Source organism: Vigna umbellata, chromosome 1 (assembly GCF_029865625.1).
Source record: "Vigna umbellata cultivar VRB3 chromosome 1, Vumbellata_1.0, whole genome shotgun sequence".
Lineage (NCBI taxonomy): Eukaryota > Viridiplantae > Streptophyta > Magnoliopsida > Fabales > Fabaceae > Vigna > Vigna umbellata.
The window spans coordinates 1714703-1739836 of record NC_142165.1 but is presented as its reverse complement, the minus strand read 5'-3'; the positions used below and the strand labels follow the sequence as shown (position 1 = coordinate 1739836).

General features: G+C 40.1%; 1 protein-coding gene across 1 annotated transcript; it reads right to left on the bottom strand.

Moving 5' to 3' along the window:
• Positions 1-15856: 15856 nt before the first annotated feature.
• On the bottom strand, positions 15857-19969 carry LOC124832175 (uncharacterized). The gene is made up of 6 exons (XM_088105597.1): positions 19777-19969; positions 19246-19680; positions 18570-19131; positions 17554-18479; positions 17326-17454; positions 15857-16422 (listed from the first exon to the last, which is right to left on the bottom strand). The coding sequence occupies exons 1-6, from the start codon at positions 19967-19969 to the stop codon at positions 15857-15859; spliced, it is 2811 nt and encodes a 936-aa protein (XP_087961723.1).
• Between the last annotated feature and the right edge of the window lie 5165 nt (positions 19970-25134).

Sequence of the window (25134 nt, the reverse complement as noted above, 5' to 3'; positions counted from 1 at the left end):
ACAAATATAGAGCCCGCCAATAGTTCTTGCTTTATAGTGTGACATCCCAAAAATAAAGTAATAAACCATATATTAGAAAATCACATTTAATAATAATTCAGTACAGTTTTTGATGCACAAATTTATGATCACCAAAATATGATGTCACAAACTTGTTGAACAATCGACAAGTATGACCGAATCGTTTCAAGTAATAAACTCGGTAAGACCAAGTATCGTTCTCCCAAAGGACTCACGGCCTAGTTTAGTTGTGTGGTTTGTTGATTAGCTAAGACTTAAGAACGAAATATTTGGAGTTAATATGCAAGACAGAAAATAAACATGTATGCATGAGTTTTGATCAATGGCAAAAGCAAAAGACAAGCACTTTCAATGAAATATATATATGAATATGTTGTTGGGGGTCAATTTCATCTTATCCACTCTCATATATTTTAGGAATTCAACATTCAAGTCATCATTGTTAATGCCACTCTCTAAATTACCTTTCAAGAAGGCTTCTCCCTAATTATGAGTTCATACGATTCCTAGCATTCCTAATAATTAGTTTTCTTAGCACAGGAGCTTAACGACAACCAATATAATATTGGGAGTAATTCCCTGGATCTAGACTTCCCCGTACGTTCCCGTATCGACAAAATCAATAATCATGCATTGAATGAGTTAAACAAAGCAAGCATTAAGCAAAGAGGAAAAACCCTAACTAATGATGAAAGAAAGCATAAATCTTAGATTAAGATGCAAGCACAAATTCCATATATGAGAGCTTCAAAAGATTACATTGATTCCCCAACAAACGTACAAGGTTTAGTTCACCATATTCATGGTGAACCTAGATGAACAATAATGAAAGAATGAAAGAGATAGAAAAACCCGAGAAAGAGAAGAGGAGAGCTGTCACCATCTCCCAATCTACCCCCAAGGGGTGAAAAGAGAGTGTTTGCTTCGTCTTTGCCAAAGATACCAACCCTAAGACATCTAGGTCTTTAAATAGGACATAAAAATAATAGAAAACGGGTCCAGGCCCAAACAGATCATAAAATCGCAGAAAACTGGTCCAAAACTCGTATGGTTGACTTTTTCCGTATTTTGGTTGACTGTTGACTTTTCTGGTTGACTGGTTGACTTTTCTGGTTTCTGGTTGACTTTTCAGCACTCCAATCATTCGGTACTTCAATTCTTCTTTCAAATCATTCAATTAGCCTACAAAATCAAGGGAATCTTGCAAAAAACCATTAAATTCACTTTTAACTCTCTTATTCACAAAACTAAAGTAAAAATATGAGTTCAAGCTAGTTTCTAAGTCTTAAAGATTGCTTTTGGTATCAATAAGCATCATTCAGCATTACTTATCACACAATCACAGTTAATAGCAAACCATCACAAGAAACCAGGTTTCCAATAGAGTACATCAAACCCTAATCTAAAACAAAAAATAAATAAGTTTAGAAAACTTAAACCAACAAAAGCATAAGTCCTGCTCTAGTTATGATAGCATTCATCAGTAAATGCTATCTCAACTCCTCATCAATCTGAGCTGTCCTCTGTATCTTCCTCTTCTTGGATCTTATAGTCTTGATTCTTTTTGCCCGATGAGGAGGCCATCCCTGCATCAAACATAATTCACAAAACCAAAAGATACATTGTTAAGCATTAGTAAACCACAATGAAGAAATCAGCCCCTTCAATGATGCTCTCTCCCAACCCCAAACTTAGATGGAAAACTAGTGAGCAAGTGAGTGGAAGGGAGATTTTCTAAAGAGAGATGAGGGAAAAAGTTGTAGAGAACCTTTGAAAAGGTATGTAGGAGTGTGTGTGCAGAGAGGAGTCTGAAAGTATGAGCAAATGCGCAGCTTAGGGTATAAAAATACCCTAATGGGCTCGGGTCCCGCTAAGGGGAACTAAAGCCCATTTTGTGAGAGTATCGCTCAGCGGTAAGTTGCCGCTCAGCGGCACTTTCGTGAAGTGCTCTTCTCCTTCTTTTCTTAACCTACGTGCCTCCTAGACATGCCCCTCACTGGTTCCCTGCAATTCAATGTTTAAAATACTTATGCAAACCCTAACTAAAATAAAACAAACAAAAACAATCAATCAACTGGGTTGCCTCCCAGGTAGCGCTTGTTTAACGTCACGAGCCTAACCCAAAATCCACCAACACCCATCAGTAGGTGTTACAACTTACCAACACCCATCAGTAGGTGCTAAATTTTCTCACCAACACCCATCAGTAGGTGTTAGAACTTAGCATCCTTCAGTAGATGCTATGTCAAACTAGCATCCTTCAGTAGATGCTATCTCCAAAAATAATGACAAAGTAATGTTCAACAGATTAAAAATTTACAAACCAAAGAAAACTTAAAAAGTTCTTAAATCCACTGGGTTGCCTCCCAGCAAGCGCTCTTTTAACGTCATTAGCTTGACCTAGTAAAGCTCAAGTTCCTTCTTTATAGTTGATGTTGTCATCCCACCAACTCCTCAGTTGTTTCCTGTGAACTATTTTGGTCCTTCTAGAATGTGGAGACTCTATCTCTATCATCTCCTTCTCTTTAAAGCCCTTCACAACCCACAACTTGTTTTTGATTCTCACAGGTGTACCAAGTTGGGGTCTTCTTTTCTCCCAGTCATCAGGAATTTCTCCTCCTCTTCCAATCTTTTCTTCCTTGTGTACCTGAAACAACAAACAATGGTTACCTGCAACCTTGAGATTTTCATCTTTACGGCTAGTCATGGGTGCATCTTGAAATGCAGCTTTATAACTAGCTTCTTCCTCCTGTGTTTGCGTCTCATCTTTAAAGACGTCTATAACCACTCTCTCCTCCCTGTCCTGGAGCATCACTATACCTTCATTTACATCAATGATAGCTCTGGCCGTTTTCATAAACGGTCTTCCAAGTATGATAGGTATCTTCTCTGTCTCCATCTTCATCACCACAATGTCTGCCAAGAACTGAAGTTTGCCAACACAAACTATAATGTCCTCTGCAATCCCACATGGCTCCTTTGAAGATCCATCGGCCATTACTAGATTAACCTTTAGAGGTTTCACATTAACATTGTCGATTTGCTCCAGTAAAGAGTAAGGTATCAAGTTAACACTTGAACCTAAATCAAGAAGAGCTTTCTTCACCTTTTTCTTCCCTATGGTACAAGGGATAGAAAAACTGCCTGGATCTGTTGCTTTAGGAGGGAATGACTCTTTTTTAACAGTTATACACTCCTTTGCCTCATCATCTCTACGTCTTTTCTTTGTAGAGATTTCTTCATTAGATTTAGTGTAAACCGTAATCTGTTGTAGAATCTGTTCCCAAGGTGCATCATTATCCACCATTTTGAATAATTCTGTGAAGTCTAGTTGTTTCCCTTGATGGATTGGAAAAGGAAAAGTGCTTTTGCTCTCTATTTCTCTTCTCTCTTCTGTATCTAACTCAACTTTCTCATCATCAACACTCTCTACCACCTTGCACTCTTCTATGGGGTTAACCTTAGTATTAGCCCCAAAATTTCTATTTGGCCTTTCTTCCACCTGTTTGGTGATCTGCCCCATCTGAATCTCCAAATTTTTGATAGCAGCTTCAGTGCTCTTTTGGGTAGACTCAGTTTTCTGTATGAAATTGTTAAGAGTTTCCTCCATCCTCATGGACCTTTCATTAAGCATAGATAACTGTTGCCATAAGGTGGGTTGCTGCTGCTGCTTATTATATTGACCAGCTTGCCCAGTTTGCCCTTGACCAATACTTGGGTGTGGTTTCCACCCCTAATTGTAGCTTCCTTGACGGTACTGATTGGTCATGTAGTTTACATCCTCTACGGCTTCAACTGGAAAGGCACATTGACCATTGATATGGTCGCCTCCACACAATTCGCACAACTGGGTTTGTACCTGTTCAACAGTTTTCAACTCTTTGGGTAATTGTGCAAGAGTTTTGGTCAGAGTCTCCAGCTGTTGAGTTAGAATTTTGTTTTGAGCTAGCAGGGCATCATGTGTCTGTAATTGGAGGACTCCTTTTTGCATAGGAGCTCCTCTCTCATTGTGTAGCTCATTATCACTGGTAGCCATGTTTTCTATGATCTCTGTTGCTTCCTCTGGAGTTTTCCATTTAATATTGCCTCCTGCTGAGGCGTCCAGCATCATCTGGGTTTGTGAACCAAGCCCTCCAAGGAAAGTTAAGACTACTTCCTGATCTTCAAAGCCATGCGTGGGTGTTTTTCTTAGCAAGCTTTTGTATCTGTCCCATGCATGCCCCAGTGATTCTTCCATACCCTGCTTAAATGAAGAAATCTCTTGCTTGCCTTTTGTCACCTTAGATTGTGGGAAGTACTTGTTTAAAAATTTTGTGACCACTGCTTCCCACTCTGTGAAACTTTCTTCTGGGAAAGAATTCAACCAAAGCTTAGCATTGCCTCCCAATGAGAAAGGAAACAAGCTAAGTTTGATAGCTTCGTCTGGCACCCCATTAATTTTGACTGTGTTGCAAATCTCATTGAAGGTAGTGAGGTGCTCATATGGGCTTTCATGAGATAACCCATTAAATTGGTTGCTTTTCACCAGTTGAATCAGTGCTGGTTTGACCTCCATATTAGCTGCATTGACTCTAGGTCTAGCTATACTGTTAAAGTGCTGAGGTCCAGCTATATTGGTGTAGTCAGCAAGAGTTCTTCTAACATTGTTGTTCTCCAAATTTTCTGTGCTATGAACAAAACCTTGTGGTGGTGATTGTAAGAGAGTTTCTGGAGAAGGGAAAAGTTCTCTAGATGTTCGGATTCTTCTCCTTTGTCTACTCTCGTCTAGACCTTCAAGCAGAGGTTCTGTTGTTTTCTTGCTCCTTGTTCTAATTCCTTCCTGCATGCACAAGAAAACAAAATCCTAGAAAAGATTTGTTAGCACAAAAAGATATAGGAGAAGATATAGATTCAGAAGATAAAAGATTCAGAGGATAAGATAAAATAAAATAAAATAAAATAAAATAAAATCTAATCTAATCAAATCAAATCAAATAAAATAAAATCTAATCTAATCAAATCAAATCAAATCAAATCTAATCTAATCAAATAAAATAAAATAAAATAAAATCTAATATAATCAAATCAAATCAAATCTAATCTAATCAAATAAAATAAAATCAAATCAAATCAAATCAAATAAGATAAAATAAAATAAAATCAAATAAAATCAAATAAAATAAGATAAAATAAAATAAAATAAAATCAAATCAAATCAAATAAAACCAAATCAAATAAAAACCGAAAAAATAAAAACAGAAAATAAAAACAGAAATTCAAAATTAAAGTCAAAGATAATCAATAATCACACAAATTAACCAGTTAAAACAGAGTCCCCGGCAACGGCGCCAAAAACTTGATGCACAAATTTATGATCACCAAAATATGATGTCACAAACTTGTTGAACAATCGGCAAGTATGACCGAATCGTTTCAAGTAATAAACTCGGTAAGACCAAGTATCGTTCTCCCAAAGGACTCACGGCCTAGTTTAGTTGTGTGGTTTGTTGATTAGCTAAGACTTAAGAACGAAATATTTGGAGTTTAATATGCAAGACAGAAAATAAACATGTATGCATTAGTTTTGATCAACGGCAAAAGCAAAAGACAAGCACTTTCAATGAAATATATATATATATATATATGAATATGTTGTTGGGGGTCAATTTCATCTTATCCACTCTCATATATTTTAGGAATTCAACATTCAAGTCATCATTGTTAATGCCACTCTCTAAATTACCTTTCAAGAAGGCTTCTCCCTAATTATGAGTTCATACGATTCCTAGCATTCCTAATAATTAGTTTTCTTAGCACAGGAGCTTAACGACAACCAATATAATATTGGGAGTAATTCCCCGGATCTAGACTTCCCTGGACGTTCCCGTATCGACAAAATCAATAATCATGCATTGAATGAGTTAAACAAAGCAAGCATTAAGCAAAGAGGAAAAACCCTAACTAATGATGAAAGAAAGCATAAATCTTAGATTAAGATGCAAGCACAAATTCCATATATGAGAGCTTCAAAAGATTACATTGATTCCCCAACAAACATACAAGGTTTAGTTCACCATATTCATGGTGAACCTAGATGAACAATAATGAAAGAATGAAAGAGATAGAAAAACCCGAGAAAGAGAAGAGGAGAGCTGTGACCATCTCCCAATCTACCCCCAAGGGGTGAAAAGAGAGTGTTTGCTTCGTCTTTGCCAAAGATACCAACCCTAAGACATCTAGGTCTTTAAATAGGACATAAAAATAATAGAAAACGGGTCCAAGCCCAAACAGATCATAAAATCGCAGAAAACTGGCCCAAAACTCGTATGGTTGACTTTTTCCGTATTTTGGTTGATTGGTTGACTTTTTTGGTTGACTGGTTGACTTTTCTGGTTGACTGGTTGACTTTTCTGGTTTCTGGTTGACTTTTCAGCACTCCAATCATTTGGTACTTCAGTTCTTCTTTCAAATCATTCAATTAGCCTACAAAATGAAGGGAATCTTGCAAAAAACCATTAAATTCACTTTTAACTCTCTTATTCACAAAACTAAAGTAAAAATATGAGTTCAAGCTAGTTTCTAAGTATTAAAGATTGCTTTTGGTATCAATTTTAAGCATAAAGATAACGGTTTTTCAACCGTTATCACAACCCCAAACTTAAAACTTTGCTTGTCCTCAAGTAAATAAGATGTAACTCAATCTTCTGCCAATTCATATGATGGTTCACTCATTCAAAAATCTTCTTTTCAAGATAAGTAAAGACTTCAATCAAACTTATGACCAAGAGTTCAATCAAGATGTGCACATGCTTTAGTGTTCACAAAGTCATTTAAATTCCAACAAATGCTATTTTTAATGAATGATCAATCAATTAAGCACGGATGTTCATGTGTTCATGGAATATTTCCTCACTAGGTAAAGTGTTTCACTCAACACACAAGTGTATAAGAGGTAATCACTCATTCACTCTACTATCACAATGTCACATGAATCAACTTTGCCTTTCATTTTACCACAATCAAAAACATTCACAAGCATGCATCATCACAAGGACTTTTCAATGGCTTATAATGTGGCTGGGCTAACAAGAAAATTGGTTTTTCTGGATCACAAAATCCTTGAGTTAAGAGAATCATAACAACACAATTATTCTTATTCATTCCCAACTTTCTTTTGCATTTGCATTGAGCTTTGCTTCTTTTTCTTTTCTTTTCTTTTTTTTTTCTTTTCTTCTTCTTTGCATATTCTTACTTTTTAGCTCTTAGCTCAATGCTTTTCCTTTTTCGTGTTTTCCCAACAACCCCAAACTTGAACATTTAACAATACCACACAAGATCTTCTACTTAACTCAAGGTAAAGATTTTCAATCAAGGGTTTCAGTGTATGTTCAAGGCTAAGGGTTCAAAGGATAGAACACAAAGTGTTCTCTTTTAGTGGGCTAACTTTATGAATCTGGGCAATAAAAAGGGTTCCAACAAATGGCCTTGATCATATGATGCAATACAAGCAATTGATTCAATCATAGAAAACCTGGGCAAAATCATTCATGCTTTCAAAGTAATAGCATTCAAACATAACAACTTTGGAGCTCAAAACCTCACATATAAGCTCATTCACATTTGACATACACATCCTGCTTAATCTCACAACCACAATCATGATATCCTACATTTGTTCACAAAGCTTCTGAATCACCTGTATAAGCATTTTAATGTGCACATCATCTCAACATCAATCAATCAATAAGCATCATTCAGCATTACTTATCACACAATCACAGTTAATAGCAAACCATCACAAGAAACCAGGTTTCCAATAGAGTACATCAAACCCTAATCTAAAACAAAAAATAAATAAGTTTAGAAAACTTAAACCAACAAAAGCATAAGTCCTGCTCTAGTTATGATAGCATTCATCAGTAAATGCTATCTCAACTCCTCATCAATCTGAGCTGTCCTCTGTATCTTCCTCTTCTTGGATCTTATAGTCTTGATTCTTTTTGCCCGATGAGGAGGCCATCCCTGCATCAAACATAATTCACAAAACCAAAAGATACATTGTTAAGCATTAGTAAACCACAATGAAGAAATCAGCCCCTTCAATGATGCTCTCTCCCAACCCCAAACTTAGATGGAAAACTAGTGAGCAAGTGAGTGGAAGGGAGATTTTCTAAAGAGAGATGAGGGAAAAAGTTGTAGAGAACCTTTGAAAAGGTATGTAGGAGTGTGTGTGCAGAGAGGAGTCTGAAAGTATGAGCAAATGCGCAGCTTAGGGTATAAAAATACCCTAATGGGCTCGGGTCCCGCTAAGGGGAACTAAAGCCCATTTTGTGAGAGTATCGCTCAGCGGTAAGTTGCCGCTCAGCGGCACTTTCGTGAAGTGCTCTTCTCCTTCTTTTCTTAACCTACGTGCCTCCTAGACATGCCCCTCACTGGTTCCCTGCAATTCAATGTTTAAAATACTTATGCAAACCCTAACTAAAATAAAACAAACAAAAACAATCAATCAACTGGGTTGCCTCCCAGGTAGCGCTTGTTTAACGTCACGAGCCTAACCCAAAATCCACCAACACCCATCAGTAGGTGTTACAACTTACCAACACCCATCAGTAGGTGCTAAATTTTCTCACCAACACCCATCAGTAGGTGTTAGAACTTAGCATCCTTCAGTAGATGCTATGTCAAACTAGCATCCTTCAGTAGATGCTATCTCCAAAAATAATGACAAAGTAATGTTCAACAGATTAAAAATTTACAAACCAAAGAAAACTTAAAAAGTTCTTAAATCCACTGGGTTGCCTCCCAGCAAGCGCTCTTTTAACGTCATTAGCTTGACCTAGTAAAGCTCAAGTTCCTTCTTTATAGTTGATGTTGTCATCCCACCAACTCCTCAGTTGTTTCCTGTGAACTATTTTGGTCCTTCTAGAATGTGGAGACTCTATCTCTATCATCTCCTTCTCTTTAAAGCCCTTCACAACCCACAACTTGTTTTTGATTCTCACAGGTGTACCAAGTTGGGGTCTTCTTTTCTCCCAGTCATCAGGAATTTCTCCTCCTCTTCCAATCTTTTCTTCCTTGTGTACCTGAAACAACAAACAATGGTTACCTGCAACCTTGAGATTTTCATCTTTACGGCTAGTCATGGGTGCATCTTGAAATGCAGCTTTATAACTAGCTTCTTCCTCCTGTGTTTGCGTCTCATCTTTAAAGACGTCTATAACCACTCTCTCCTCCCTGTCCTGGAGCATCACTATACCTTCATTTACATCAATGATAGCTCTGGCCGTTTTCATAAACGGTCTTCCAAGTATGATAGGTATCTTCTCTGTCTCCATCTTCATCACCACAATGTCTGCCAAGAACTGAAGTTTGCCAACACAAACTATAATGTCCTCTGCAATCCCACATGGCTCCTTTGAAGATCCATCGGCCATTACTAGATTAACCTTTAGAGGTTTCACATTAACATTGTCGATTTGCTCCAGTAAAGAGTAAGGTATCAAGTTAACACTTGAACCTAAATCAAGAAGAGCTTTCTTCACCTTTTTCTTCCCTATGGTACAAGGGATAGAAAAACTGCCTGGATCTGTTGCTTTAGGAGGGAATGACTCTTTTTTAACAGTTATACACTCCTTTGCCTCATCATCTCTACGTCTTTTCTTTGTAGAGATTTCTTCATTAGATTTAGTGTAAACCGTAATCTGTTGTAGAATCTGTTCCCAAGGTGCATCATTATCCACCATTTTGAATAATTCTGTGAAGTCTAGTTGTTTCCCTTGATGGATTGGAAAAGGAAAAGTGCTTTTGCTCTCTATTTCTCTTCTCTCTTCTGTATCTAACTCAACTTTCTCATCATCAACACTCTCTACCACCTTGCACTCTTCTATGGGGTTAACCTTAGTATTAGCCCCAAAATTTCTATTTGGCCTTTCTTCCACCTGTTTGGTGATCTGCCCCATCTGAATCTCCAAATTTTTGATAGCAGCTTCAGTGCTCTTTTGGGTAGACTCAGTTTTCTGTATGAAATTGTTGAGAGTTTCCTCCATCCTCATGGACCTTTCATTAAGCATAGATAACTGTTGCCATAAGGTGGGTTGCTGCTGCTGCTTATTATATTGACCAGCTTGCCCAGTTTGCCCTTGACCAATACTTGGGTGTGGTTTCCACCCCTAATTGTAGCTTCCTTGACGGTACTGATTGGTCATGTAGTTTACATCCTCTACGGCTTCAACTGGAAAGGCACATTGACCATTGATATGGTCGCCTCCACACAATTCGCACAACTGGGTTTGTACCTGTTCAACAGTTTTCAACTCTTTGGGTAATTGTGCAAGAGTTTTGGTCAGAGTCTCCAGCTGTTGAGTTAGAATTTTGTTTTGAGCTAGCAGGGCATCATGTGTCTGTAATTGGAGGACTCCTTTTTGCATAGGAGCTCCTCTCTCATTGTGTAGCTCATTATCACTGGTAGCCATGTTTTCTATGATCTCTGTTGCTTCCTCTGGAGTTTTCCATTTAATATTGCCTCCTGCTGAGGCGTCCAGCATCATCTGGGTTTGTGAACCAAGCCCTCCAAGGAAAGTTAAGACTACTTCCTGATCTTCAAAGCCATGCGTGGGTGTTTTTCTTAGCAAGCTTTTGTATCTGTCCCATGCATGCCCCAGTGATTCTTCCATACCCTGCTTAAATGAAGAAATCTCTTGCTTGCCTTTTGTCACCTTAGATTGTGGGAAGTACTTGTTTAAAAATTTTGTGACCACTGCTTCCCACTCTGTGAAACTTTCTTCTGGGAAAGAATTCAACCAAAGCTTAGCATTGCCTCCCAATGAGAAAGGAAACAAGCTAAGTTTGATAGCTTCGTCTGGCACCCCATTAATTTTGACTGTGTTGCAAATCTCATTGAAGGTAGTGAGGTGCTCATATGGGCTTTCATGAGATAACCCATTAAATTGGTTGCTTTTCACCAGTTGAATCAGTGCTGGTTTGACCTCCATATTAGCTGCATTGACTCTAGGTCTAGCTATACTGTTAAAGTGCTGAGGTCCAGCTATATTGGTGTAGTCAGCAAGAGTTCTTCTAACATTGTTGTTCTCCAAATTTTCTGTGCTATGAACAAAACCTTGTGGTGGTGATTGTAAGAGAGTTTCTGGAGAAGGGAAAAGTTCTCTAGATGTTCGGATTCTTCTCCTTTGTCTACTCTCGTCTAGACCTTCAAGCAGAGGTTCTGTTGTTTTCTTGCTCCTTGTTCTAATTCCTTCCTGCATGCACAAGAAAACAAAATCCTAGAAAAGATTTGTTAGCACAAAAAGATATAGGAGAAGATATAGATTCAGAAGATAAAAGATTCAGAGGATAAGATAAAATAAAATAAAATAAAATAAAATAAAATCTAATCTAATCAAATCAAATCAAATAAAATAAAATCTAATCTAATCAAATCAAATCAAATCAAATCTAATCTAATCAAATAAAATAAAATAAAATAAAATCTAATATAATCAAATCAAATCAAATCTAATCTAATCAAATAAAATAAAATCAAATCAAATCAAATAAGATAAAATAAAATCAAATCAAATAAAATCAAATAAAATAAGATAAAATAAAATAAAATCAAATCAAATCAAATCAAATCAAATAAAACCAAATCAAATAAAAACCGAAAAAATAAAAACAGAAAATAAAAACAGAAATTCAAAATTAAAGTCAAAGATAATCAATAATCACACAAATTAACCAGTTAAAACAGAGTCCCCGGCAACGGCGCCAAAAACTTGATGCACAAATTTATGATCACCAAAATATGATGTCACAAACTTGTTGAACAATCGGCAAGTATGACCGAATCGTTTCAAGTAATAAACTCGGTAAGACCAAGTATCGTTCTCCCAAAGGACTCACGGCCTAGTTTAGTTGTGTGGTTTGTTGATTAGCTAAGACTTAAGAACGAAATATTTGGAGTTTAATATGCAAGACAGAAAATAAACATGTATGCATTAGTTTTGATCAACGGCAAAAGCAAAAGACAAGCACTTTCAATGAAATATATATATATATATATATATATATATATATATATATATATATATATATATATATATATATATATATATATATATATATATATATATATATATATATGAATATGTTGTTGGGGGTCAATTTCATCTTATCCACTCTCATATATTTTAGGAATTCAACATTCAAGTCATCATTGTTAATGCCACTCTCTAAATTACCTTTCAAGAAGGCTTCTCCCTAATTATGAGTTCATACGATTCCTAGCATTCCTAATAATTAGTTTTCTTAGCACAGGAGCTTAACGACAACCAATATAATATTGGGAGTAATTCCCCGGATCTAGACTTCCCTGTACGTTCCCGTATCGACAAAATCAATAATCATGCATTGAATGAGTTAAACAAAGCAAGCATTAAGCAAAGAGGAAAAACCCTAACTAATGATGAAAGAAAGCATAAATCTTAGATTAAGATGCAAGCACAAATTCCATATATGAGAGCTTCAAAAGATTACATTGATTCCCCAACAAACATACAAGGTTTAGTTCACCATATTCATGGTGAACCTAGATGAACAATAATGAAAGAATGAAAGAGATAGAAAAACCCGAGAAAGAGAAGAGGAGAGTTGTGACCATCTCCCAATCTACCCCCAAGGGGTGAAAAGAGAGTGTTTGCTTCGTCTTTGCCAAAGATACCAACCCTAAGACATCTAGGTCTTTAAATAGGACATAAAAATAATAGAAAACGGGTCCAAGCCCAAACAGATCATAAAATCACAGAAAACTGGCCCAAAACTCGTATGGTTGACTTTTTCCGTATTTTGGTTGATTGGTTGACTTTTCTGGTTGACTGGTTGACTTTTCTGGTTTCTGGTTGACTTTTCAGCACTCCAATCATTTGGTACTTCAGTTCTTCTTTCAAATCATTCAATTAGCCTACAAAATGAAGGGAATCTTGCAAAAAACCATTAAATTCACTTTTAACTCTCTTATTCACAAAACTAAAGTAAAAATATGAGTTCAAGCTAGTTTCTAAGTCTTAAAGATTGCTTTTGGTATCAATTTTAAGTTTAAAAATAACGGTTTTTCAACCGTTATCAGTTTTTCACTAAAATGAACGAACGCGCAAGGACGAACATCCTTACAATAGGGTTACAAAATTAAAGCCGAACACCAGCGGAAACTGACCGAACGGTTTACATATGAAAATACCGAACGGTAAAACATGTTCAAAATAAAAGCATAAGGTGGTCGAACGACCACTCTGTCAAACACCTACACTACTAGCCGAACGTTCTACTGTTCGGTGTTCACTTCAACTTCAACCAGATTCTCTTTGTTCAGCGCATCTTCCAGTCGCTCGCCTCTTCCTGCTCCCATCCACACGGATAATCATTGCAACGACAGGACGGACGTACAAAATGAGACAACACAAGGAAAAACGCAGGGTAAGCTTATGTAATTTAATTCATGCATTCACATACAAATTCATGTAAACAATTCATCACACATGCACATTTCAACGTACGTAATATATAAAGCCTAACACTAGACCGACCGTCCGGATTGTATGAATTGTGTAGCTACGACGTTCGTGCACCCGGGTGGTGTGGTAACTGGCATTCTCATCAGCTGCCACCCGAGGTTAGTCCATTCCGTCCTAAGTACAGTTAAGGACTAGGACCTCCTGCCGTTCCCACACATGATGTACCCCCTCTATGTGAGGAAGAGCACTCACGGAACATCAGGATGAACCGCCGGCTAAGCTTTCTACATTCATACTTTACAATTCTCATAACCATTCAAGAGTCGTTCCTCCCCGGAATGCTCGTTCAAAAGTCACAACTTTCTTTTCATCTCATATACTATTCATCAATTGTCATTCATCATTTCTCATTCATTTTTGTCATCAATTTGAAGACCATAAAATAACAAACGTTCTGTCCCCAATACAACGAGGACGGACGCTGTGGACGGAACCAAAAGACGCTCGTTCTAGATCAAAGTACAAACGACAGAGGTACTATCAGATTTGAGTAATGTCAAGTTCCAAAGTGACGAACGTTATTTACCATGTGAATCAGTTTAATGAACTGACTCTCGTGAGTTCAAACCAATACTCTAAGGAATAATTTAAGTGTGGAGGCACTAGGCCGAATACATCAAACGTGGACATCTCAAGACGTTAACGAACCATATTTAGAATAGTTCTCATACTGAAATCCACTGCCAGTCAATGACCGAACGTGGTAAAGGAAAGTCTTGCTGAAATTGGACGTACGCTATTTCAATAAGACTAATTTATAAGAATGAGAACGAACGCTCAGTGGGAGACCGAGCACCTATTGGAGCGAGCGCTAGGTGTAAGACCGAGCACTTATCCATACGAGCGCTTGGTATAAGACCGAGCACTATTCAGTACGAGCGCTTGGTATAAGACCGAGCACCAATTAGAGCGAACGCTAGGTGTAAGACCGAGCGCCAATAATCTTAAAATAACGAATGCTGAGGTAACGTTTACGAACGGTAAAGTATACTATTACAGATAGAAAGAATAGAGTTCATCAACGAATATCAGATAGAACTGTGCTTGGCCGAACGCTCAAGCATAGTATTTTAACACTAGGACTCTCGTCCTCAACTAGGGTTCTACTCGAATGAAAGAATCAACATTTCAACTATATTACAAGGGACAAACCGAACGGTCAATGACCGTTCAGTGACGAACGTACAACAAGTTCTTATGTTTATATTCCAGTTCATTTCTTATCATACATATTCATAGATTTCATTCGTTCATATCAAAATCAACTTCCACAGTTCACACGATTCATAACATGTAAATTCATATATTTCATTTCACCAAGATCAACGAACGTTCATGCCATTCAATCACATCAAATATCATGCATTATACTCATGCAGTCAAATACGATCGTTCATACAAACACATCATACATAATTAAATTAAATAAGCTTCCCTTACCTCAAAGATTGACCGAGCGTTCTCAAACGTAGACAACTTCTAAATCACAGATTCTCCTACCGTCAACGCTCGTTAATGCAGACTACAACAAATGAATCCCGACACTATCAAATCTACTCATTTTCAAGAATGGTGAATAACGTACGATCCCAAAACTGGGTTTGCATGCTTGGAAAACGAACGACAGAAAGGAAGGACGGACTTACCAGTCCAGTTTCTCCAAAACGAACGGTTCCTCTGGAAGCCCTTGACGTTGTGAGTCCTTCTATAGCGCCGGAACACTGGTTAGAGGAGATGAAACGGTGGTTTTCCTTAGAGAGAAAGTGCAGAGAATGTAGAGAGAAGGAGGAGAGAATTGAATTCTCAGAGATGAAGCAGGAAGGTGCGGCCAGAGGGAGGAGTATACTTCAGAAGTTCTCAGTTTTGCTTTCCATTCCGCCAGCGCACGTCCCCACTCCGCCAGCGCACGTTAGACTCTGGCAGACACATGCTCTGCATTTCTGGTTTCTGACAGCCCATACCGAACGGTCGTCCACTCCCAGCCGGACACGTGCAATCCACTACCGGTTTCTGACAGTCCATGATGAACGAACGTCCACTCAGCGGTCGCCACGTGTTTTCCACTACCGCCGAGCGCACGTTCACACCCTGGCAGTCATGCTCTCCACTAACGTTTTTGACTCACCTTCACGTGCGACACCTGGCGTCCGTTAGTAGAGCGTCAGACTCGGCTGTCGCCACGTACGTTGCTGAGGTGGCGCGCTCTCTTGCTGCCACGTGGACTCCACCAACGCTCGCCATTTTCGAGGCCTGACATTCCCCCCAACTACAAAAATTTTCGTCCTCGAAAATTAAGACTGAGGCTCGAACATATGGGGATACAAATCTTTCATGGCATCCTCCACTTCCCATGTAGAGTCGTCCGTCTTCTCGTCCCAGACGACTTTCACCAATCGGATTGCTTTCCTCTTGTAATATTTGGTGCGGCTATCTTCCACACGTACAGGTTGCATTTCCAGCGTTCGGTCTTGACGAAGACGAACGTCTTCTAACTCCAGTATGTGTGAAGGGTCGGCTACGTACTTCCGGAGTTGAGAAACGTGAAAAACTGGATGCAGGTTGGATAGCTGAGGCGACAAGGATAACTCGTACGCGACTGGCCCGATCTTCCTCAAGATTTGATAAGGTCCGATAAACTTGGGAGACAACTTCTTGGGTCGAACGACTCTCCCAACTCCAGTGGTCGGATGTAGTATAAGGAAGACGTGATCTCCGGCATTGAACTCTAACGGCCTTCTTCTTTTATCAGCGTAGGACTTTTGTCTGCTCCGAGATGCTATCAGTCCTTCTTGGATCAATTTCACCTTCTCGGTCGTCTGCTGAATAAGCTCTGGTCCAGTTAAGACCTTTTCTCCTTCTTGAAATCAACATAAGGGCGTTCGGCACTTTCTTCCGTACAGAGCTTCAAAGGGAGCCATTCCTATGCTGGCTTGAAAGTTGTTGTTGTAGGTGAACTCCACTAAAGGCAAGACTTCATCCTAGACGCCCATGTGATTTAGGACGTACGTCCTCAGTAAGTCTTCAAGCGTCTGGATGGTTCTCTCGGACTGACCGTCCGTTTGAGGATGATAAGCCGAACTCATTTGGAGTTTACTACCGAGCTCGCTTTGTAACGACTACAAAAACCGAGAAGTAAACCTTGTGTCTCGGTCTGAAACGATGCTGGATGGAACTCCATGTAAACGAACAATTTCTTTGATGTAGAGTTTAGCCAGGTTCGTCATTGACATCTTCAGATTGACTGCTAGGAAGTGGGCGCTCTTCGTCAGTCGATCCACTTTCACCCATATGGAATCGTGATTCCTGACCGTTCGTGGTAAGTGGGTTACGAAGTCCATTGAAATGTCGTCCCACTTCCATTCTGGAATCTCCAACTGCTGAAGAAGACCGCCCGGCCTCTGATGCTCAGCCTTGGCTCGTTGACACGTTAAGCATGATGCCACAAAACGTACGACATCACTCTTCATTCCCGGCCACCAGAACGACTTCCTGAGGTCTTGATACATCTTAGTCATACCAGGGTGTATGCTAAGACGACTGTGATGTCCTTCCTCAAGGATAATTCTCTTCAGCTCGCCATCATTTGGAACGCACGTTCTAGCCATGTAGCGTAAGAGACCGTCCGTTCCAATGTTGAAATGCTTGGCTTGGTCTGTACCGAGCGCGCTCAAGATCTTCGCCAGCTCTTCATCCGTTGATTACTTTTCTCGGATTCGGTCGACAAGGACACTGGATATCTTAAGGTTGCAACATCTGATACCGTTCGTTCCTAGGTCGAACGTCAACCTTAGATCTCTAAAACTTTCTACCAAGCTTAACTCTCGGACCATCATGGAAGAGACGTGAACTACTTTTCTGCTTAAAGCGTCCGCTACAACGTTCGCTTTTCCTGGATGGTAGAGTAGTTCAAAGTCATAGTCCTTCAAGAACTCCAGCCAACGTCTCTGCCTCATATTTAATTCTTTTTGATCAAAGAGGTACTTGAGACTCTTGTGATCACTGAACACTTGAAAAGTTGATCCATACAAGTAATGTCTCCACATCTTCAAAGCAAAGACGACCGCTGCTAATTCCAGGTCGTGCGTCGGATAGTTCCTCTCTTGAATCTTTAGTTGCCGAGAAGCGTACGCAACCGCCCGCTTCTCTTGCATGAGCACACAACCCAAACCCTGATGAGAAGCGTCACAAAACACTTCGAATGGTTTGGACGTGTCAGGAATAACCAATACTGGGGCGCTCGTCAACTTTTCCTTCAACGCTTGAAAACAAGCTTCACACCGATCGGTCCAAGCGAACGGTTGATCCTTTCTAGTCAGCTGAGTCAGCGGGGCTACTATCTTGGAAAATCCTTCAATGAACCGTCTATAGTAACCCGCGAGTCCCACAAAGCTGCGAACCTCAGTAACCGAACGTGGACTCTCCCATTCCAGTACCGCTCGTACTTTGGCTGGATCCACTGAGATTCCTCCAGCTGAAACCACGTGCCCCAAGAATTTCACTTCCTTCATCCAAAATTCACATTTAGAGAACTTGGCGTACAACTCTTTTTTTCTTAATACGCCTAGAACGACCCTCAAGTGATCCTCGCGCTCGTCATAGCTCTTAGAGTAGATAAGAATGTCATCAATGAAGACGACCACGAACTTGTCTAGATACGGCCTGAAGATACGATTCATGTAGTCCATGAATATTGTCGGGACGTTCGTCACACCGAACGGCATAACTACGTACTCGTAGTGTCCGTAATGAGACCTGAAAGCAGTCTTCTGGATGTCTTCTTCCTTTACCCGAATTTGATGGTATCCCGATCGTAAATCAATCTTTGAAAATACGGTCGCACCATGTAGTTGATCCAGTAGGTCGTCAATCCTAGGTAGCGGATACTTGTTCTTGATGGTTAGCTTGTTCAGCTGCCTGTAATCAATGCAAAGACGAGAGCTGCCATCCTTCTTTTTCACTAGGAGTACAGGCGCTCCCCAAGGTGATGCGTTTGGCCTGATAAACTTCTTATCCATCAACTCGTCAATCTGCTGTTTGAGTTCAGCTAACTCTGCTGGCGACATACGGTAGGGCGCAATAGAGATGGGTCTAGCGGTCAACACCAAGTCGATCGTAAATTCTACCTTGCGTGGAGGAGGTAGTCCAGGCACTTCATCCGGAAATACGTCCGAGAATTCATCCACGACCGATCGTCCTCCATTCAGTTTACTGGACAATCGCTCATGACTTAAACCTTCAAACCGTTCGTCCGAATGCGTCATGATAAAAAAACAACTGGCGCCATCCACGATGTCCTCCTTTAGCTGACCGAGCGTCACAGATAGCTCTACTTCATATTCTTCCGGAAACACCAGTTCCTTTGCACCACAGTCAATAAGAATGCGATTGGCGGCCACCCAATCCATTCCTAAGATCACTTCTAAATCCTTTAAGGGTAAACATATGAGGTTTACCTTATATCTACGCCCCTCAACCTCTATAGGACATCTGACGCACATAGTGGATGTCCTAACCTCACCAGCCGCTGGGGTTGACACCACTAAGTCGAACTGCATCTCGCGTTCGGCTATACCCAATTTCTCAACGCACGCCTTCGAAGTGAAGGAGTGTGTCGCCCCCGAATCATACAACACACAACAGGGCATTCCAAATAATAAGCATGTACTGGTGACGAGCGTACCTGAACTGGCAGCTTCAGCGCCCGTTATCGCATAGACTCGACCAACAGCCTGCACTCGTCCACCCCTTCCTTGTTGCATTCTTCCAGCGTTTGGTGGCCTCATTGCCGCTCGTCCACCCATATTGCACTCGCTCTCCATGTGACCGTTTCTTCTACAGCGATTGCAGTATTTCCCTCCAACTAACTGAGGACAGACTGACTTGAAATGGGGTCCTCCACATTGAAAGAACCTGACTGTCCCATGCTGTCCAGACTGTCCGACAACAACCAAAGCTTGAGGCCCACTTGAGTTTGATGGCTGTGTTGGACGAGCGTACGACATCCTGCCCCGATTCAGATTAGGTCTGGACATGACCGGCCCCCTAGCTGCTTGCTGTTGCTTCTTCTGTTCCTCAGCTTCGACCACATTCTTTTCGAATACCTTGGCCCTCTCAACTATTGCAGGAAACGACCTAATGCATAGGCTGGATAGCAGCACTTTCAGATTACTCCTCAGCCCGTTCTCAAATTTTCTACACTGCTATTCCTCACTGGTAGCCATAGTATTGAAACGAACCAGATGCTTGAACTTGTTGGTGTACTCAGAAACGGACATACCACCTTGCACCAACTGAAGAAACTCTACTTCCTTGGCAAAACGAACGCTGTCAGGAAAATACTCCTCATAAAACTTAGCCCTGAAGACTTCCCAGGAAATGGGACTTTGAGCGTCCGTTAGTAACATCTTAACGCTCGCCCACTAGTGACTGGCCTCTCCAGTTAACAAATACTCAGTGTATGCCAACCTGCGATCGTCCGGACATCCCTTGGCGTTGTAGATCCGTTCCATGTCACGTAGCCACTGGTCTGCCTCGTCAGGAAGGCACTTCCCATCAAACTTGGCCGGACGATGCTGTAGGAAATTCTCCAAACTCCACTCGTTCTGAGGGATAGCGTTTGAAGCAGATGCCCCGGGCGTGACCCTAGTGGCCGCAATGATTTCCATCAATTGTCTCTGGGTCGCCTCAGAGTTTGCGCGAGCGTCTTCCAAACTCTGTAAAGCAGCTGCGTTCTGCTGCATCAAAACAGTGTTCTGCTGCTGTAACCTTTCAATCACTGATTCCAACAACCTGGTGTTGTCGAACACCTCACGTTCGTTGGGTTGTGGTGCAGGAGGAGGTCTTGGTGCCATTAGTTCTCTGAGAAGCAGAGAAAACGATCGTTAGTTAAGTTCAAAGAGTTGAAAAACACTCATCAAACGGACGTTCAAGTACACAGCAAAAACATAGTGCACTCATAACCTACAGTGTCCTTTAAAAGAACAAAACTGCTCTGATACCACTAATGTGACATCCCAAAAATACAATAATAAACCATATATTAGAAAATCACATTTAATAATAATTCAGTACAATTTTTCAGGAAAATGAACGAACGCGCAAGGACGAACGTCCTTATAGTAGGGTTACAAAATTAAAGTCGAACACCAGCGGAAACTGACCGAACGGTTTACATATGAAAATACCGAACGGTAAAACATGTTCAAAATAAAAGCATAAGGTGGTCGAATGACCACTCTGTCAAACACCTACACTACTAGCCGAACGTTCTACTGTTCGGTGTTCACTTCAACTTCAATCAGATTCTCTTCGTTCAGCGCATCTTCCAGTCGCTCGCCTCTTCCTGCTTACATCAACACGGATGATCATTGCAACGACAGGACGGACGTACAAAACGAGACAACACAAGGGAAAACGCAGGGTAAGCTTATGTAATTTAATTCATGCATTCACATACAAATTCATGTAAACAATTCATCACACATGCACATTTCAACGTACGTAATATATAAAGCCTAACACTAGACCGACCGTCCGGACTGTATGAATTGTGTAGCTACGACGTTCGTGCACCCGGGTGGTGTGGTAACTGGCATTCTCATCAGCTGCCACCCGAGGTTAGTCCATTCCGTCCTAAGTACAGTTAAGGACTAGGACCTCCTACCGTTCCCACACATGATGTACCCCCTCTATGTGAGGAAGATCACTCACGGAACATCAGGATGAACCGCCAGCTAAGCTTTCTACATTCATACTTTACAATTCTCATAACGATTCAAGAGTCGTTCCTCCCCGGAACGCTCGTTCAAAAGTCACAACTTTCTTTTCATCTCATATACTATTCATCAATTGTCATTCATCATTTCTCATTCATTTTTGTCATCAATTTGAAGACCATAAAATAACGAACGTTCTGTCCCCAATACAACGAGGACGGACGCTGTGGACGGAACCAAAAGACGCTCGTTCTAGATCAAAGTACGAACGACAGAGGTACTATCAGATTTGAGTAATGTCAAGTTCCAAAGTGACGAACGTTATTTACCATGTGAATCAGTTTAATGAACTGACTCTCGTGAGTTCAAACCAATACTCCAAGGAATAATTTAAGTGTGGAGGCACTAGGCCGAATACATCAAACGTGGACATCTCAAGACGTTAACGAACCATATTTAGAATAGTTCTCATACTGAAATCCACTGCCAGTCAATGACCGAACGTGGTAAAGGAAAGTCTTGCTGAAATTGGACGTACGCTATTTCAATAAGATTAATTTATAAGAATGAGAACGAACGCTCAGTGGGAGACCGAGCACCTATTGGAGCGAGCGCTAGGTGTAAGACCGAGCACTTATCCATACGAGCGCTTGGTATAAGACCGAGCACTATTCAGTACGAGCGCTTGGTATAAGACCGAGCACCAATTAGAGCGAACGCTAGGTGTAAGACCGAGCGCCAATAATCTTAAAATAACGAATGCTGAGGTAACGTTTACGAACGGTAAAGTATACTATTACAGATAGAAAGAATAGAGTTCATCAACGAATATCAGATAGAATTGTGCTTGGCCGAACGCTCAAGCATAGTATTTTAACACTAGGACGCTCGTCCTCAACTAGGGTTCTACTCGAATGAAAGAATCAACATTTCAACTATATTACAAGGGACAAACCGAACGGTCAATGACCGTTCAGTGACGAACGTACAGCAAGTTCTTATGTTTATATTCCAGTTCATTTCTTATCATACATATTCATAGATTTCATTCGTTCATATCAAAATCAACTTCCACAGTTGACACGATTCATAACATGTAAATTCATATATTTCATTTCACCAAGATCAACGAACGTTCATGCCATTCAATCACATCAAATATCATGCATTATACTCATGCAGTCAAATACGATCGTTCATACAAACACATCATACATAATTAAATTAAATAAGCTTCCCTTACCTCAAAGATTGACCGAGCGTTCTCAAACGTAGACAACTTCTAAATCACAGATTCTCCTACCGTCAACGCTCGTTAATGCAGACTACAACAAATGAATCCCGACACTATCAGATCTACTCATTTTCAAGAATGGTGAATAACGTACGATCCCAAAACTGGGTTTGCATGCTTGGAAAATGAACGACAGAAAGGAAGGACGGACTTACTAGTCCAGTTTCTCCAAAACGAACGGTTCCTCTGGAAGCCCTTGACGCTGTGAGTCCTTCTATAGCGCCGGAACACTGGTTGGAGGAGATGAAACGGTGGTTTTCCTTAGAGAGAAGGTGCAGAGAATGTAGAGAGAAGGAGGAGAGAATTGAATTCTCAGAGATGAAGCAGGAAGGTGCGGCCAGAGGGAGGAGTATACTTCAGAAGTTCTCAGTTTTGCTTTCCACTTCGCCAGCGCACGTCCCCACTCCGCCAGCACACGTTAGACTCTGGCAGACACATGCTCTGCATTTCTGGTTTCTGACAGCCCATACCGAACGGTCGTCCACTCCCAGCCGGACACGTGCAATCCACTACCGGTTTCTGACAGTCCATGATGAACGAACGTCCACTCAACGGTCGCCACGTGTTTTCCACTACCGCCGAGCGCACGTTCACACCCTGGCAGTCATGCTCTCCACTAACGTTTCTGACTCACCTTCACGTGCGACACCTGGCGTCCGTTAGTGGAGCGTCAGACTCTGCTGTCGCCACGTACGTTGCTGAGGTGGCGCGCTCTCCGGCTGCCACGTGGACTCCACCAACGCTCGCCATTTTCGAGGCCTGACATATAGCATAAGAAAATGAATATGTAAATGAAATATATGTATGTGATATATGCAATATCAATAATCATAACCATTTTGATATACTTTCTAAGTTATCATATTTAAATAATTTACTTTGTCACTTTCTTGATAAAGTTGTCACCTTAGATCTCTATGTACGTGTATGTGTTTTGATTAAACTTTGTTTTCATTTTTTATTTGTATAATTGTGATGTGTAGGATATTGTCCAATAAATTGTAAAAGAGAGGCATATGGAAAACCTTACTCTAGTCCATTATTAATGTTCACCGGAAGTTATTCAGAAAAAAGAAAAGAGAAGTCGCTCTTTGCTCCATTGTCATCAAATTATAGTGAAGATTCTAACTTATTTATTACAATATTTTATTTCATCTTTCACCCTCGAAAGAAGTTGACTTTTTTTAAACATATATTACACTTAATAATATAAGTTAATTATATTAGTTATTTGACATTCTTCTAAGTATTTGTAATAGTTTGACATCTTCATTGAACCTGTTAAAAATTTTTGTTTTTAATTTTTGGTTATTTAATTTGTTAGTTTATGTAACATCCCAAAATACAGTAATCACCATATAATAGAATTAATTACATTTCATAATCAAACAGTGCAGTCTTACACTAATATTAACATTCAAAAGCCGAACGGCATTAATTATAGAGTTAAATACATTAACACAGAAGTAACGAGAGTTCGGGACGAACGGTTTTACAAAACCAAATAACCGAACGTTCAAAAACAAAAATTTACTAGCCATCATCTATGAATAACCGGACGCTCTAAGGCTCGGCCTTGACTTCCACATCTACCAGATTCTCCTCTTCAATCATATCTTCCAACAAGGCATCTCCTTCTGCTCACATCCACACAGATGATCATTGCAATTGACAGGACGGACGTACAAAGACGAGACAACACAAGGAAAACACAGGGTAAGCTTACGTAATTTAATTCATACATCAACATTTAAAGTAACATTCCAAACAACACAAGACTATAGTTCAACATATGTATAACCATACAAAATATCTCTAGACGGACCGTCCGGACTGTATGAATCTGTGTAGCTACAGGCGTTCTTGCACCTGGGTGATGTAGTAACTGGGATACACTCAACAGCTGCCACCCGAGGTTAGCCCTATCCAAAGTACCCCTAAGGACTAGGACCTCCTGCCGTTCCCACACATGACCTACCCTCCTCTACGTGAGGATGAGTACTCACGGAACATCAGGATGAACTGCCAGCATTAGCATGCCCACAGTCATACTTTACCAATTTCGAATATTCAATACATGGGTCGTTCCTCCCCAGAACGCTCGTTCAAATTCCAATCTCGTTATTTCATCTCATATACTATTCATTCCTTATAAATCTTCACTTTAATCTCATTTTCGTCTTCCATTTCAATTTCATAAAATAATGAGCGTTCAGCCCTTTTCATAATGAGCACGAACGTCAAAAACGAGACCGAGAGATCCTCGTTTCAGAAAAGAATAAAACCGACATTTAATATTTAACGAACGTCTTTTACCACTTGAATCAGTTAAATGAACTGACTCTAAGAAGATCCGATCAATAGTCAGTAATAATTTAGGTACAAAGGCTCTAGGCCGAATCCAAATGGATAGAGATACCTCAAGACGATTAAATGACCATACCGAGAATAATTCAATTATAGAAACCGACTGCCAGTCAATGACCGAACGTGGTACACAGAGTTACTGAAATTTGGACGAACGCTATTTCCACCCTTTTTGAAATTTTAATACTAGGAC